The sequence below is a fragment of the Python bivittatus genome, unplaced genomic scaffold (assembly GCF_059951505.1).
Source record: "Python bivittatus isolate LINGU-HERP-01145 unplaced genomic scaffold, Pbiv_v1 ctg000080_np1212, whole genome shotgun sequence".
Lineage (NCBI taxonomy): Eukaryota > Metazoa > Chordata > Lepidosauria > Squamata > Pythonidae > Python > Python bivittatus.
The window spans coordinates 87603523-87621943 of NW_028277035.1; the positions used below are offsets into that span (position 1 = coordinate 87603523).

The 18421-nt window shown below is 41.3% G+C and overlaps 1 protein-coding gene across 2 annotated transcripts; it reads right to left on the bottom strand.

Moving 5' to 3' along the window:
- Positions 1–964: 964 nt before the first annotated feature.
- Positions 965–18185, bottom strand: LOC103060823 (uncharacterized). 2 transcript variants are annotated; one of them, XM_025174938.2, is made up of 6 exons: positions 17615–18185; positions 16809–16929; positions 14974–15111; positions 14011–14136; positions 11446–12399; positions 965–6266 (listed from the first exon to the last, which is right to left on the bottom strand). In XM_025174938.2, the coding sequence occupies exons 1-6, from the start codon at positions 18155–18157 to the stop codon at positions 6157–6159; spliced, it is 1992 nt and encodes a 663-aa protein (XP_025030706.2). In that variant the 5' UTR covers positions 18158–18185; the 3' UTR covers positions 965–6156. The 2 variants fall into 2 exon arrangements, with proteins under 2 accessions (XP_025030706.2, XP_087990683.1); XM_088134557.1 differs by having other exon boundaries at positions 974–12399.
- Positions 18186–18421: the final 236 nt, after the last annotated feature.

The following is an 18421-nucleotide window of genomic DNA, read 5'->3' on the forward strand; positions in this document are numbered from 1 at the left end:
GACTGCCAGTGCTCCCCAGGCAGCCTTACCTCACCATCAGGCATCCAAGTTGCTCACTCATCCTTTTCTCAACGCCCACCGCCATTAAGAGATTTCACATTTCTGCCTTGTTTCCAAAGCAGCCAATTGCTGCTCGCCCGTCGGGCCTTGCTGCCAGCCAATTGGGCGCAGGGGTCAGAAGGAGGTGGGAAAAAGATTGGGGATACACCCATGATGATCACGTGACCTGGGCTGTCCATGGTGGCACAGCAGCACAACAGTGCTGAAGCAACTACAAATATCCCAAATTTCAAACCCATGGGGGTAATGGGTCCTGGATTTTGGGTGCATTCTGTAAGTTAGCCCATTTGAGGTACCTTGGTTCAAAAATTGTTGCCCTATGATGCACCATTTCACCCAGTTGAAGGTTACAGACACCAGAGTTTTAGTAGCATATAGTTACATATGGAAGTTTCTATTTCTTATCTCTTTGCTTGTCATGAACAAGAAACATAATGTATAAAATATTTTGTGCAGATGAAAGTAGACATGCAAAATGAGACCCATTCAGTTCTATGAGAAATGAGAAATGCAGAGGACTAGCAGCCATCTCACATGTTTGCCCTCCTGATATGTTGCACTACAATTTCTTCCCAGACAGACAGTGATGGGAATTATGTATACATCCAGAGGAATCCAGTTGGGGAAATCTGATTTAGGAAGTTCTGAACCAAGGTATGCCAGTAATGGCTATTGGCTATCCTTTTGCTATGAACTGAACTGGCTACTTTGTTCCATTAAGTTAACATGAACTAAATCAATTTCCTAAACCAGGTTTAAACAAATTCTTCATGCTCTAGATGAATACAGATCATCAGGAAGGCTGTGCTAGATTAATTTTTAAGTAATCATGTAACAATGACACGAGTCTTTATTTTGGTCATAGGTCAGCATAAGATAACATAAAACTGCAAGGATATAAAAATTACAACCATTTGAACAATAACTGTAGTTTAATATTGGTAGCTTAATATTGTAAAACATTACAGCTCCAACTTATATGAATAAAGGAATAATACTAACACAAACTATGTGAGTGAGAAAATATAAATATAAATGGTATTATACAATGATATAAAATAGTGTTAGTAGAAATTAATAAACTACACATCTAAAACTAATAAGAGATTCTCTATCATTTTAGGGGTAGATTATAATAAATGAAAGTCTATACAATAGACCCACACCAGCCATCTATACAATAGAATTTGAAAATTTACAAAAGTTGTTAAATCTTTTTTCCTAATCAATTCTGGATAGGTTTTATCAACTGGAGCACAAAAAGAAGCATTTTGCATGTTACTGAGGAAATATAGTCCATCAATCCAACTTGCAAGTATGTCTGATCAGCATGACCTGCTAGCCTTGCCCATTCATTCATTCATTCATTCATTCATTCATTCATTCATTCATTCATTCATTCATTCAATGTATACAGCTGCCCATCTCACTTTCATGTAACCCTAGGCGGCTTATGATAAAGTAAATAAAATATATAAAATAAACAATATCAAAAATAAAAACAGACAGCATCTAGGCATTACCTGAGCAATCAACCATCCAGCCAGGAGATCGCCTCTATTCTACATCCAGGGCCCCAGGCCAATCTCAAATCAAATCTTTATTACGGTCATAGACCAGCATAAGGAAGATGGGGTACAGTCAATTAAAAAGCATAAACAATATATTGGTGTTTATACAAAATTTTTTGAAAAGCTAAGAGATACAAAACAGAAAGTGTATATAAAAAACAAAGAATCTAAAAGGATCTAAAAGGATCTAAAATGTGGGGATAGGAGCATTAGATGGGTGTGGGGGAGAATAAAGGTTAGTATGTGGCAGACTGTATTAATTACAGAGTACTCTTGTGTGATGAACTAGATTAAGACTAGTTTACGGCACAGGTCATCATCTGATGAATTTTAATTGCTGCTGCACAGAACCTGGCAACATTATATGCTGTAGCAGGGTTGGTATCTGAAAGCAGCAGGGAGGTGTAGAATTGTCCTGTGCGCCCTGGGTATTTACGCAGTCATGGTGAGATGAGGCTGGTACGGATGCCTCCGTAACACAGGCCCTGGGGAAGCACCTGCTCTGTTGTTTCTGTGTCCAGAGTCACAGGGCATCCTCCCTCCAGGCAAGGGACCTTCCTGTACCGGCCTTCAAGGACAACTGAGAGGAGGGCATGGCATGGTGCCAGAGTAAAGCCCCTCCGGTGTTTAGGTCCCTTGAGTTAACTATGCCGTAGGGGAGGCAGAGTACCTGTTGGATTCACTGGCAGTAAAGTTTGGGGACCTGGCTAGATTCAGTTGGCGCTCTGTGTCTGCTGCACGCTGTTGGATGAGTGCTTTGGGCTGATCATATCCCATGCTGGGCAGAAGACCTGGATGAGATTTTAGTTGCCACAGCCTGTTTCCATGTGGACTGAAAATCATCCCTCAGAGTTAATGGGGCAGGGCCAAGGGGAAAAAAGGAGAGTCTGAGCCAGTAGTTGAGCATGGTCACCCACCCTCTAGCCGCCGCTTGCATGAGGCTTGTCTCTAGTCTCAGGGTGGCATTAGAGACACTTTTGGGACCCAGGCGAATCTAATTTCAGGAAAGATGATGTTCCATATTGGGGAACTACCTAAAACTATGCCTTCATATAGCAGGCATCACAGAAGGACATGCTTAGTCATCTCAATGTGCAAAGCATCTTACTTGCTCAGTTAGGTGTTCATCTAGTGGTCAGACAGGTATCTTAGGTTTTCTGACCTTAGGTCTTCTCACATTATTTGGGTTTTGATAGTTAATGTCCAAGTCCTCCTCCTTATAATATTGTATATAATATTGTATTGCCAGAGCTCTTTAAATCAAGTCCAGCAAGCCTTTCTGGAAATAATTATTCCGTCATTGGCATACAATAAGATGTTAACACTTTTATTCCAATGATTGGATGGACTCAGTTACAGTGGCCATGGGTGCACCATTGGGAGACCTGAAAGAACAGGTGAGGGATGGATCGTCATGGAGAACATCTTATCTGTGTGGTTGCCAAGAGTTGACAATGACTTGATGGCACATAATCAATCAATCAATCAATCAATCAATCAATCAATCAATCACTGTCATTACTAATGTCTGGTCTGGAAGGTCCTCATTAGAGACCCAATATGGGTTTTGCTCTGTGAATGCATCTTACTATACTTCCTCATAATCTTTCTCTCAGACCTCAGTGGAGATATAACTACCCATAAAAAAAAGACCTTTCAAAAGATGTTCTGCTGCGATATGTCCTCAAAGGGCAAAATCCTTATTTCTGACTCCTTGAATCAGGCAGACCCAACTTTCTTTCATTGAGGCATTTTTCTTATATTTGAGCAATTGATTATAAGGCTGTTTCTGATCTGTAAGTTCCTGTAATATTATTAAATTGTCATTGATTTTATGTAGCTTACAATTCTCAGTCAGTGCTTTTTCTGGCTCTTACATAATGAGTCAAAGCATGGCTTTGATCAGAGCTCGTGATGGTTGCAGCAATCATTGTTCATATAAATTAATAATTTCTGTAATTCCTGCAGTAATATGCCATTATCCTCAAGGATTAAACTACCTTATTCTGCCAATACAAGGAAGAAGTATATCCTGACATTGATCTGTTGCACAGTGTTGCTTCATTATTTGTTCTAACTCCAGGGACCATTTAATATGATAAGGCTTTCTTTAAAGGGGAGCATGGGGCTGATAATGCTATTCCACATATATTTGCCTTATGCAGAATTTAAAATGCAGTAAAATTAGATAAAGGACACTTGGAATTTTGGGATAGCTTCAAAGTTATTTGCATAGCAGAACAAGTTACCAGGACAATGATGCAAATCTTTTAGAGACCGTCCAGGGTTAGATTCTGCTAGACAATAATTGTCGATAGCATCATTTAGGAAATAGAAATTAAATGAATTAACCATCTGGACCTTTATGTACACACACAAACTCTTATACAAATGAATGAATGAATGAATGGTTTGATAGACGGAACATACTCATTTTAGAGGCAGGATAACATCCAGCATATAGGAAATCATGATCAGGTTGTATTCTAGTATGAAATGTGCAGGCATCCAGGAAAACAGACAAAAGATCTGATAACAGGCTTCCAGTTCAGACCATAAATTCCTAAGCTGTGAGGATCAACTTATTGGAAGCACACAGACATGAATCAACAATGCCCGAAAGGGACTCTCAACATCTTTCATAACCTGTGCAGGAATAATTGGTAACTTCTTCCAAAAAAATCCTTACAATCGATATAATCAATGAAGGCAGATTGAGGCATTTAAGTGTTACAAGTTTCCAGTGTAATAGCCAGTGTGGGAGTCACTCAGTTTCGATCAGATCACTTTGATAAACCTGACATCATAGGAGCTGGGTGGGAGAGGGTATGATTCTTTTTATATTATGCCATCCATCCTATGTGCAGCAATGCATAATTCTTTGTTGCAATAGAAGAGCATTGATTCAACTTTCAAGGGTTTTATGCTCAAGCCAGGAAATAGAAGCATCATAGGTGCGTCTTTAGAGCTCTTTTTTCCAGTCTTTCCCTCCACGTTCCTTTCTCTGTCTCTGTTGCCTTTCAGTCAAATCACCTTTACATCATTGCAATTTTATTTTAAATCAAGCATTTTTGTACTGCTTATTCATACAGCACATCAGTATTTTCTCTTTCCAAATTCTTTCTTGTGATCCTGTAACATATTTCTCAGAAAAGAGCCAGTGCTCATGCATTTTACTTTTAGCTGCCAGGAGTTGATGGTATATTGAAAAAGTCAACACATCATTTTAGGCCACTGATCAGTATCAGGATGAGGGCAAGGAGGTTCAGTTCTCCCACCATGCAATCAGCCACTTTGGTTGCGGAAGCAATTCTAGGCAGCATGCAAGGCACAGAGACTGAAAGTACAATAATTCAAAGCAGCAGGTGTCAGACCATGTTAGAAGGGTTACAAACCACGTTGCAAGGGTCTGTTGGAAAGACAGGTCTTCATGGGTCTTTGAAGGCCAGCGAGAGCAGGCTGTACAGACTTCAGAGGGAATACTATCCCCCAGGGCAGAGGTGACCACAGAGAAGGCACCCTTCCCATCCTCTAATTACATCCCGTCATCACAGATCTTTTATTTTGTTCTGCATCTTCAACATTCTTCAGCTCTTCCTATGCTGTTTCCTTGTTTTGAACTTGTGGTTATTATCCTTCCTCATTCTTCATATTTGCTGACTTCACTCTAATACACCTCCTCCTCTTCAAGCAATGTTATGGAGTTCATACAGAAAATAATAATAATAAAAAATAAAACAAAACAAAATAATCCCCATGGCAGAAATGCACAATGAACCAAAACAGAAAAACTAGTCAAGAAATCCCTCGAGTGACGTACTATCTCTCTTTTGGGGGATATTTAGGTATCTAATAGTTAACAAGCAAGGGAAGAAACATCAGAATGTTATCTTAGCCATGTTAATGTTAATTGACTTTCCCTCAATTAATCTTATGTAGGGTGTACTACAGCAAATTCACATTTGCCAGTCTTAAAAGTAGATAAAATTAATCTTCTCTTTGGGTCACTGCCATTTAAAAAGTGTATAAAAAGTGCATTTCTATGATCAAATACATCAAATAAGCAATCTAAAAGGCATCAGATTGTTTTTTAAAAAGAAAATCAGCATAGCAAAAAGAAAATCAGTACAATGTTGCTTGGTAATTGTATTTTTGAGAAGACTATTTATTTATTTCTAAGATTTGGGCAATGCACAGTAAAAATGCAAATACATTTAAAATCCATATAAATCTAATTAAAAAGCTACATATTAAAACAACCAGTTAAAAGTAGCAATGGCTAAAACAGACAATGCAAAAAGAACTAAAATTATACAGAGATAGCTAGTTAAAAACACAACGTTCAGCTGGTATTCCATTCACCATCTTGCTTTAAAGAACAGTAATTAAAATATTAAAATTATTAACTTTTAGGTCATTAACTCAGACAATGGAACGCTTACTGGAACCCTGAATCCTTGGGAATATGAAGATATGAAGGACGTTATCCCAATAGTGCAGAATATATGTAGCTCGGGCTAAATTGTTAAGATTCTTCTTGTTGTTTGGCCTTGATATTGCAGGTGTTTCCTAGAAGTTGCAGATGTTTTTTGCTAGATGTTCTTGCAGATGTTACCTGGTCTAGCAATGAAATGTCTGCAAGAAGAAAACCAAGCTCAGAGAACACCAACGTTATATTTTATTATCTTTTGGACAGTGTTATCCAAACTGTGTTTACTTAGGTGTCCTGCTGAGATCAATATGTAACTTTCTAAAAGGTTGTTCTGGTTCTATGTAGTGGTGATGGAATGAAGATAAAAGCCTAAGTCCAAACATGTTGTTTTCAGAAGTAGGCCCCACTAACACAAACACGCCTTACTTTTAGTATATTGCATCAGTCAATCCTCTGCATATTGTCTTAGAAATACATGGAGCATTAGATTTCTGTTTTTGCAATCTTAGATGACAAAGATGAAAAACAGTTGATTTGATGGAATCACATGCAAACATACATAAGCCATGTCTCATGGGCCACTGCAGCTAACCACGATGATGTAAAAATAATATCCGCAGCGATGTCCTCATGCAAACCGCACGTTTACATACCTGCGTCCTGGCACCAGACGGAAGAGTGTAAATCGTGGGGTTTGCATTCTGATGTCAGATGCATATTTCATCACTTCTCCCCAGGAGGACATCTAGGCTATGTCTCCTCCTTGGCAACATTTGGAACTCACAGGTTCCTTTGGAGGCACGAGAGTAAAAGAAACGGTTGTTCTCATACTCAGAAAAATGAAGTTTAAAAGTTAATATAGTCAAAATCCAAAACAGGAAAAATGGATGAAGTGCAGGCCAAGCTGCTTATCTATGGCATATGGAAAGAATGATGTAATGGCATCCTGCAGCGTTGCTGCCAAAGTCTGAAAAATCTGGGTTCAAATATCATCCTAGTCTTACCATTGCTAGGCACTTTCTCAGCTTCAGTCCCCATATGTGGGTTAAGAGGAATTACAGGTAAGGAACTAGAATCAATTAGTGGTATATATAAATGCTAAATAGTGCAAATAATAGATCAGTCACCCAAGTAAAGCAATGATAGATTAATCAATGACATTGCATATTACCATCTATATGAAAAATAATTTTAAAGGGGGAAGCCTATTTCTAATGTGGGGATCTCACAGAATGAAACGTACATTAACAAAGATACACAGATATATTTAGGTATAAGCCTTCACGTAGCTAACTGAGAACATGATTTTGGTATAGCTTAGCCTAGTACTGTGACCCGGGACTGGAGGCGGCTAACAGAAAGTACACAGCTGCCCTTCCTAGGGGGTGGAATGGTGTAAAAGGTAAACAATGTTGTTTATTGTACACGTTGATAATATCGGAAGGAAACCCATGTGAAATATGATGGGGAAGTCATTCTAATAGCTTATCAAAGCATTCCAGCTAGAGAGTCACAATGTAATTGCATTATTTCTCTTATCTGTTTCAAAGGTTTCAAAGGACCAGGTGTATATAATCTGTAGAAGCCTTTCGGGTTTCTAATTTAATTTAAGTGAGTAGATTTTTCACAACACTTAGCATTTTTAATGATCGGCCCGTTCCTCTTTCATACCTAAGAGAGAAGTATTATTTTAAAATATTTGAGTCCGACAGTTTTCATAAGTACAAGCAGTCCCTGGGTTAAGAACGCCCGGTTTAAGGATGACCTATAGTTAAGAACAGAGCCTACTGTAGCAAAATTTGAGTTAAATACACATTGATTCAAGTTAAATACACAATGGTTTGAGTTCATTACACAATATTACTTGTACAGTATTATGCAATAATACTGTTCCGGCTTACACACAAATTCAACTTAAGGACAGACCTTGGGAACAGAATTCGTTCTTAAACTGGGGACTACCCGTACTTATATTATGCTTTTTATAAAGTCCATGGGACTAATTCAAGCCACCATCCTATACACACTTGGACTGAACTAAATGGGATGTTTTTCTAAGTGGGTGCGATTAGGGCTGAACTGCAAAAAGGGCCTATTTTCTGTTTATTTTCTGAACTAATCAACTTTAGGGTTTTTTTTAATCAAGTAAAAATTGCAGCTCTTCTAATGTTTCAAGGGGCATCTCCCGCATGCCTGCAACTATCAAGCTGTTGGCAGTCACCTATGGCTGTCACTGCTCTTGGATCAACCCTTGGAGACTCTAGGGCTGAACAAGGCAGTCATGCAAGATCCTTCACAATGCCCAGGAGAACAAACCAAACATCTCTTCTTGAATGATGAAAGCAGCTGTGCTTTCTATGAATTTCCTCCAGGAACTAAACCCGGTATATACTGCACATATTTTTTCCTACCACAACACTCCTGTGGGATAGGTTGGGCTGAGAGTGAATAACTAGCCCAAAATTTCCAGATGAGTTGTCACGGCTGAGGAGGAACCAAAACTTGAGTCCCTGAAGTCCTTGCCCAATACTTTCACCTTTAAAATACAACAGCTCACGCAGGTGCTTCAAAAGCCTGAAGCTATTCCCAGATTTCTCTGCATGTGTGTGCATTTGCACAGCTGTCTTGATTCATTCTGCAAAGCCCTACAGGAGTCTGCTGCCTCCTAATGCTTAAGTAATTGTAAAGCCTATGCTCAGCCTTCTACTGTTGCCTGAGTCAGCAGAAGAAGCTTGTGGAATGGAGGGAATTCAGCCATTTCTCCTTCAGGAAATTAAATGTGTTCTTTTCTCTTTTTATGGGATGGCTCTAGAGTTTAACACAATCTCCTAGACAAAAACAAACTCGAACCGAGTAGCGAGGGACTCAAAAAACAACATGGTAACCAATTAGATTTCCACACAGCATAAAAGTTACAGCTATATGCCAACAAGATCCCCTTTCAATACAAGAGATACCTTAAGGGGTCTTCACATCAGAAGCCCACAGTATTGCAGGAGATAGTGGAAAACCCAGGTTTAACTGGCTTTGTTGTGCATTAAAAAAATGGTGGTTGATTATTCTTGGGCAAGTTGTTTCTTACAATTTAACCCAATCTTGAAAAGTTGGCATTCAAATAAATCAGAATGGGGAAGCACATTGTTACACTGATGAGGGCTGTAGAACTAACAAGAACATGGAAATAGTTGTGAATGCTCCCTGCTGGATTTCTACGAAAGCAAGCAAGCCTCAACAGGGCGAGGTTTGGTAAGACCCAGTGATCATTTTCATACAAACCCAGCATTCTCCCCCAGTTACTTCATTCCATGTGCTGCTGGGGGTACACCAACCGCCTGGCAGCAGCACCAACCATCCTCCCACCTGCTGCCAACAAGGTGAACAGGCCAGGACTTCCTGAGCTTCTGTTTTGCTGGAGGGACATCCTGCACTGCCTTAATCACCACTAATCCATCATGGACAACATTAGGGGACTGGACCCATTCATCCACTAATTTCTATCCCTTTTTCATTGCTTCTATGTGGCCACAAAGACCAAATGCCTAGAATGTCCATTTCTTGTAAGTTGGGTCTAAGATGTGGCCATGGAAGGCAGAGGTAGGACTTAACCTCCAGGTCAGCTGTCTAGACAATAGAGTTTAGAAGTTGTACATGTGTGCACTCCAACACATGCTACTTTATCTCCAGAAACCTGGGGCTGTTTAGTTTAAAAATGAACTCTTACAGTTAACTGGCGAGGTCCATCAACCCAGTTTTTCTGCTCATGTCACACACTACCCCTTATGACTCAGTTAAGCAAACCAGGCAGTTATGGAGTCATCTGGCTGCATAAATAGGTTGGAACCAAAATCAAAACTCATGAGGAGGGGGAAAAGCACATTCTTTTTTGACTGCTGTTTCTGAAGAAAGCAGTACCATGAAGTGGAAGCTACATTCCTTATCTGTCAGCTTTTGATTTTTCCAACCTGCACATATTTCATCTACCTCATTTGGAATCCCACTGGGCCTAAAAGGAAAGTCTTATCTGCTTCTGCCTTACAGCTACTGGATTGAGGACATTTTTTTCTGAAGTATCTCATGTCATTTCCAGACAAGCTTCAGTAAAATAGCCATGTCCCAACTGAGATTTTCTTAAAGAACAGTAATAACTATTACTTAGTTTCAGGTTAAACTGAAGTCCAGAACTATCTATCTGGAAGGTAATGCCACTTGTTCCAGTTCCCAGGAAAATCAAAACCAGCCATTGTGGCATTAAGTCCCTTCTCACAGAATGACTATTGTTTACTAAGCTCCTTCAGGCCAACCATCAAGAAGGCATTTTAAGCAGCAGGGGACTTCAGGGCTGTAGAGCATGGTCATTTCCATAATCTCAGGGCATGAAATTTCCAAATAAAGGTAGTGCTCACTTAACAACAATAGAAACCAGAAAATTGGTCATTAAACAGGACGAACATTAAGCAAGTCACCACATGACCGGTCCTAATTTCATGACCATTTTTATGATGGCCATAAAGTGAATCACATGGTTTTAAAGCGAATCATGTGGTCGTTAAGCGAATCCAGCTTCCTAATGGACTTTTTTTGCCAGAAATCAGCAAAAAAGGTTGCAAATCACAATTACATGATTGCAGGACACTGCAACTGATCATAAATGTGAGCTGGTTGTCAAGTGCCCAAATTGCAATCACGTGACCATGGGGGGGTGGTACAATGGTTTGCAATGGTCATAAGTGCGAGTACTGGTCATAGAGCACTTTTTTTGAGGCTGACATAACTTCAACCTGTCGTTAAACAAATGGTTGTTAAGTGAGGACTACCTGTACATACTGCTTCCCTCTGACCTCATAAAAGCATTTGCGACAGTTGAGTTCCTTAAGGAATTCAATGAACAATAGCCAAATAAAAACTGCATGGAAACATTTCTCAGTGATGTTGCATTTCCAGTGCTTATAGCTTGTATGGATTATTATCAGCTGTGATATATATATATGTATATATACACATATATACATACATACATACATACATATGAGTCATTCCTGAACATTTTCCCACAGATGGGGCCGCCATAAGGCCTTTCTTCTGTGTGGATTTTCAGATATTTCTGGTAAAAGGAACACGGACAAGGATTTTTTCCTGTGTGAATTCTTTCATGCTTAATAAGATCTGATCTGTTGGCAGTTTTTTCTTAGATTCAGAATATATGTAACCTTTCTCTCCAGTGAATGACTGTGTGTTTAATTAGGTTAGAGGTGTAGGTGAATGTTTTTTCTCAGGAGAGGCATTTATATGGCTTTTCTCCTGTATGGACTTGCTGATGCTTATTTAGACAAGATTTCACACGAAAGCTCTTCCCACAGTCTTCGCACTCATACGGTTTCTCACCTGTGTGGATCCTGTAATGTCCATGTAGGTGGGATTTGATGTTGAATCTTTTGCCACAATCGGGACAGCCATAAGGTTTCTCCCCAGTATGGAGACGTAAATGGACATTAAGGTTAGATTGCTGATGAAAACGTTTCCCGCATTCAGTACATGGATATGGCTTTTCTCCTGTGTGGATCCTCTGGTGTTTAATAAGGTGTGAAGGCCGATCAAAACTCTTCCCACACTCAGAACAGGCATAATTTCTGTCTGACACTGTGATTCCTACTGGGGGCTTGCTACTCATAATTTTAATGAAATTTTCTGTTTCAGGAGCTGCATACACCCGTGTCAGCTCTGGTAATATTACCTGGGGGCCTTCTGATTTGATCTCAGTTGGTTTGGTCAGCTTGGGATCTCCTGTATGGGTTCGCTGGTGCTTATTTAGGGAAGATTTCACACGGAATCTCTTCCCACAGCCTTCACATTCATAAGGCTTCTCTCCTGTGTGTATCCTGTAATGTCCATGTAAATGAGATTTGACACTAAATCTTTTGCCACAATCAGGGCAGCCATATGGTTTCTCTCCGGTATGAACCCTCAGGTGGACGTTTAGATTGGACTGCTGGTCAAAGCATTTCCCGCATTCAATACACGGATATGGCTTTTCTCCTGTGTGGATCCTCTGGTGTTTAATTAAGTTGGAACGGCGATCAAAACTTCTCCCACACTCAGAACAGGCATAATTTCTTTTTGATACAGTGGTACCTGTTTGGGAGCTACTCCTGGGCATTTTCTTGTCAGCTTTAGAAGCGTGTGTCAGCTCTGGTAATAGCCCCTGCTGTCTTATTGATTTGATCTCCACTGCTTCTTCAGATCTTTTGGGATCAAAGAACACATCCCACCGCGATGGCTCATGAACTTGCTCTGCTCCAGGCTCTTCTTGATGAGGATCCTTTCTCATATACAGAAGTTCTGCAAGAACAACAAAGATATTCTGTTTTGAAGACAGAGGCAAAAGTAGTAACAAGGAAGTGGCCAGCAAAACAAGAACAAGGAAAAAATATAGTCTCAGTTTCAACAGGAAAGTTCTGGTCCTTAATCTTCTATGCAAAATTATCCTTGCCAGCAGCATAAGCAGCATTGGCACAGAACATTGTTTTGGGCAATCATGAAGAAAAAGCAAGGCCTGCAGGAGCTGCCAACATATGAACTGAGATAGCCTTTCCTAACTTGAGTTCCCAGATCACTCCAGACCAGTGGCCATGGGTGCATGGGAGGTTGGGAGTTGTAGTTGAAAAATATCTAAGGAGCCAAGAATGGGAAAGGCTGGCTAGTAGTGGTTTCAAACTGTTTCAGGAAGTTCTAATGATCTGCTATTCATCTGTGGGAGGACATGTAATGGCTATGGTAGAACTACAGGTGGTTGAAGAACCTAAAGCCACTCAGTCTTGCTAAGGTTGAGCTTAATGCTGTTTCTTCCCATGTAAGCCTGCAGCTTCAGCTGTAACCAACAACTTTCCCTAAAAAGGGGAGGCTGGAGATTGGATGAAAATGATCCAAAACAGTTCAGTACAGAGGTGGCCTCTTCAGAATGGCACGCACCACCCTTTCCCTCAAGCAGGCTAAAGTACTGCACGGACCAAACTGCATGTCACCTCCCAGGTTGCTTTAACCAGTGAAGAGGGACAAGGAGGCTGTTGGGATAACAGTCCCAAGGACAGTCTAATAGAGAAACAGATCTTCTGCCTGACATCTAATCTGATCAATCCAACTGGCCTTCATTTAACATATTCCAATTTATCGGAATAGTTCCTAAGAGTGGTACCCAGAACCAGACAAGTTCTCGAGGTGGGAGGTCTGAGTCAATAGTGAGGAATGCTATCTCAGTCAATCTAGTCCATGCTGAAGGATGCAACAATCTGTACTTCAGGAATATCTGGAAAAGCAGAGATTCATCCGTCCTAGATCATCCTGGTGACATTACTGCTTCCTCCTCAGCTCAGTAGATAAGAGGCAAAACCATACCAAGGCAGGAGACATATTAGAAGGGGAACAACATTTTGGTGGATCTGATCTGAAGCACATCTTTCTAAATGTTTGGCCTGAAAGGCTTGGCTAACTCAGCTAAACCACCATTCTTTCCTCACTACTTTTTATTTTCCCTTCTCACAAGAGAACTAACAAAAATGAAAGCATAGGGACCTGCCTCACAACACATCTGATAGACCAACAGAATCTTGAAGCACCTCACTTCTTCTGACATTCTTGATGCAGAAGTAATAACAAGAAGGAAGAATGGGTGAGAAAAATGTACTGTTCTGGCACTGGAATATTCTGAAGAACACTGGAAAACTGCTGGACTACTTCCAGGAAGGCCAAATTGGCATGGTCTGGAAGAAAACGGGATGTTCTGGTGTTCCTTGGAATGCTCTGTTCCAAGAAGGGTTATGTTTTGCTCATTCATAATGGAGAAGGAAGCTGGACCTGTCTTTACAGCCTCACCTTTCCTCTTCCTTCTTGGAACAGTCTTCCCACTCCTATCTTCACAGGTTTGCTTCAAAAAGAGCTGATCTAACACCTCACCTGGAGAAGAATGCCTCAGATTATTCCTTTCTTCAGACTCCTGAACCTTTCCCTCTGCTCCGATCTGGAAGATCATGTCAGGTTCACCGTTATGAGAACTGTCATATGCATATTGGAGTGGTAATTCTGGATTAAGGAAAGAAGTGAAGCCAGAAGAAATATCAGAAACAATGCAGGAAAATAGCCCTTTTCTATAAGCCCTTTCTAAAAGCCTTCAAGATCTAAAGCTCTACCTTGAGTGGTGACCAGCCAGAAAGTTTTTGGTAGGCTTTAATTCAAAATATTACCATGCCGGAACTGGCTAAAGTGGGCTTAGGGGCAACACCCAAGTCCCCATGGATGGTTGTGCTGTCCATCATACTCTCAATGGTCTGTCCAATTGAGATGTTTCCTCATTGATTAGCAGGCGCACCTCAAATACATTTTTGGTGAGTGATCCAAAGATGTGGAACATTCTGTGGTTCTGCAGGCACGAAGAGACTACATTATTGGGTGGGGTTTAGACTTACTGGGACTTAAGAGTTACTGCAGCTGCAGTGGGCCAATTAAAACAGTCATTGCCAGAGGGCTGATGGATTGGAATGGCTCTTACTGGATGTTCCCCTGATCATGCTGAGGGCTGGGCTATCTGCTGGAATGGCTGAGTGGTTAATGTGAGCCTCTGAAAGATGTCTCTTATTTACTACAGCCAAGCCAGCTCCCTGACAGTGGAGGTAATGAAATCATTAGGGCAGTAGGTATAGCTATGTTAACAGAAGAAAAAGAATACGTCACCTGCGTACTAAAGGAATACAACCTAACATTGTGGACGTTCTGATCAACTAAATGTTGTATCTTCTAACTGCCTTGCATTTGGATGGCACACAGGTGATTCAAAAGTGCTTGAATTAAAAAAAGTAAACTACATAACCCAATAAAACATAAAATAGGATTTTTTTCTCACAAAAAGAAATATCTTCTCACCAAACATAGCTATGTCCTCACAATTCACAACCCCTTGAACGATAGAGTCTTTTCCTTTGAATGTCTGGAGATCAGCCACTTGTGGCTCTTCTTCCCACTTGGGCTGGAGACTTGGGTCAGATTTGGAAATCAAGAGCTCTAGATCAAGAGAAAGAAACACAATAAAAGGGAAGAAGATTGTGGCTATCTAACACAGTAAAGTGTTTTATCCTGGGCCAAGCTGGTTACTTAGCTAGCTCAGAATTCTAGTACAGGCAGGCCTCACTTAACAACTGCCAAGTTCAGCAACCATTCGAAGTTACGATGGCACTAAAAAAGTAACTTTACGACCAGTCCTCGTATTACGACCGCAGTGTCCCTGTGGTCATATGACTGATATTTGGGCACACTGCAACCAGCGGCTGTTTACAACCATCACAGTGTCCACAGTCACGTGATCACTATTTGTGCACTTCACAACTGGCTTCCAACAAGCAGAGTCAATGGAGAAGCCAGCAGTAAAACCACAAGTCACAGCCATATGATGTCTCACTTAATGACCTGTGGTGACTTGCTTAATAACCAAATGGGAATTGACATACTAAGTCTGTTGCAGTCATATGATGTTTTGCTTAGTGATTGTGCTGCTTAGTGACAGAATTGCTGGTTGCTAAGTGAGGACAACCTGTAGTAGAAAATATATGTAGCTCAGGGTTGAACTGTTGATTTCTTGGAGTTCTCTTAACTTAGTTGTTTGTCTGCAAGATATTTCATTTACCAGGCAAGATAACATCATCAGTGCATGGAAGTGTGAAGTCTGCTGGTTGTTTATAAATGATTGATTAGGGGTCAGTTTCTTTCTTGATAGTTCTTGATAATGGTCTTTCTTAATTGTTTACCAGGTGCTGTTTCCTGCAGTGCGCAACAGTGATACCAAGCCTGTTGATCGTCTCAGAAATGTTTGCAGGAAAACAACCAAGCTCAGAGAACACCAAGGACCAAACAGCTTAGAACTGTCTATTGGTGTAGTAGTAGTTGAAGTGCTGGACTAGACTTGGGGAGAATCAGGTTAAAGTCCACCCTAAGCCATGGAAACTCTGGGTGACCCTGCATCAGACCCCTCTCTCAGCTCAATACACCACACAGGGTTGTTGCTGTTGTAGAGATAAAATGGAGATTCCCAAGTAAGCTGTCTTTTGGTCCTGGGACAGAAATCTAACAAACCACAAATTAAAAAGTACTCTGATTGGTGGAAGGCATTCCAGATTCTCCAACAGAGGTCTTTCCCATTCTCTGCTGCTGAATAATTTTTTTTAACTGAGATGCCAGAGGCTGAACCTAAGGTCTACTTCAAGGATCTAACTCAAGCCAGGTTTCCTTTCCCCAAACCTTAGAATTATTCCTTAATATTCACTGTGGAAAAAATACCACTATTTGGAAACAGGCCTGAAATCTGATATAACAGACACTTTCATTTCCAGGCTATTTAATCCACTCCTTGTGTTCCTGACATCCACCCTTTTCAACCAGCCTATGCTAATTTCCAGCCACTGTTGGTTGAGCTAGTCCTGGGCATTCTAGTTTTCAACTGCTGGCCTCCTTCACTGATATTGGGTAGTCAACGGCAGTCCTAATTTTTAGAAATATGATGAGTTTCACGTAGCATGAGGTAGAAACAGCCCTTTGGGATATGGAGAGATTTCAACAGAACTTGCCTAAAAGCCCTTTTGTAGAGAGTAAGGGAGATGACCTTTTGCAGAAATAGGCAAGGACACTTATTATTCTGGTCTGGTCTACTGAGTGGGGCTGACACCTTCTGAAAGGTTTGCATGGTCTTGCAGGAAGGGCAATCTTACCTGTCATGTTCTCAGAATTTTCTTGCATAACAGTGTAATACAAGACTCTTTGTTCCTCATCTAGAAGGTCCCACTCCTCTTGGGTGAAATATACAGCCACTTCCTGGAAAGACACAGGGCACTAGAAGAGGAAGAAAATTGAATAAATTAATGCATTTGATCTGGCCACTATTCTGATAACTGTGAACCATGCCATTTACCAAAAATATAATGAAGCCTGCTGAATCTTGAATTGGTAATTCTTTATTCAAGTTTATATAAAGCTCCCTGATGGTAGAATGGTAAACATAATGTTGAAGAAGGGCCTTTCCTAACTTAGGTTAAGGCAGAAGGATGGAGACTAGAGGCTTAACCGTATAACCAGAGTCGGAATACAACTCACAATTTTGACTTGTGGTTGTGGTCTGTTGTTGGCCCAGCCACTGACTTATGTGAACTAGGCCATTGGGTTAAGTGACAATATGGTTTGGGTATTAGATGTTAGGTGAACCTGGGACACCAAACTGGGATTTGTAATTAGCAAGTTGTGTGAACCTAGCTCTACTGGGTTGTATGTCTTCATGTTAGTTCTGTAGCTCTCCAAGTAAGAACAGGCTTTCCTAGAAAGATGGGAACTGTTATCAAGGGAGATGCAGTTTTTAGCCTTCTTCTTTCCACTGCCCACTCCCTTTGTACCCTATTGTAGGACAGATCCAATAGGGCCCAACATCCAATCTGGCTTGGTCAGGGCTTGCGGCCAGCGGAACAGCAACTTTCCTAGCATTAGGCCAGGAATCAGGATTTCCATTTCTTATTAGCAAGAATACCTGTTGCTCCAGGTAAGCTTCAGCCAGCTGAGCTGCCTCCTGGCTGCTACTTGGTTTCCTGGCTCTCACCCAGGCCTGCATTCCCAAAGGAAGCACATGCAGAAACTGCTCCAGGATGACCACATCCACAATCTGTCCTTTGGTGCGGTCCTGCGGCCTTAGCCATCTCTGAGCTGTCTCTCCCAGCCGGAACAGAGTCTGCCAGGGAGTTTCTCCCAAAGGGAGAGCATCGGAGCGAAACCTCTCTCTGTTGTACTCCTCCATGTCTTGGAACAGGGTGTTCATGTCCGCCATGACCTCCCCACGGGTGCCGGCCCGCTCCTCTTTTCCAAAGCGATAGTCTTCTGGAACTTTCATGGAGGCTGACCAAACACACCTTCTTCTAGACCAGGCCCCGAGCTGATCCCCTGGGGCCCAACCGATCGCTGCTTCTGCTTGGACTCGGGAAAGCAGAAACTTGTGGGACGCCATCGCTAAGAAAACCTTGCGACTAATTTCAGGAGGAAAGGGAAAATACATCTTAGTTATTGGGCAACGAGCCATACTGGAAACAAAAATGGCAGAACGAAATAAAAACTGCACCTAAGAAGAGCGAAAGCCGCATACGAACCATCTAAAACACTTTCCGTGTGGCAGAGGGGGGTGGGACGCTGCTTGCTCTGCCTGTTCCGCCCCTGACCCAAGACAAACGGCGCCACCGGCTGCTTCTAACTTCGGCTCTACGCAGTCGCTTTCCCTGCCTAGCAGAAGACCCGCTGGCGTGCCATCCGAGGCTGCCTGCTGCTCAAACGCCCTTAGGACTTGTCC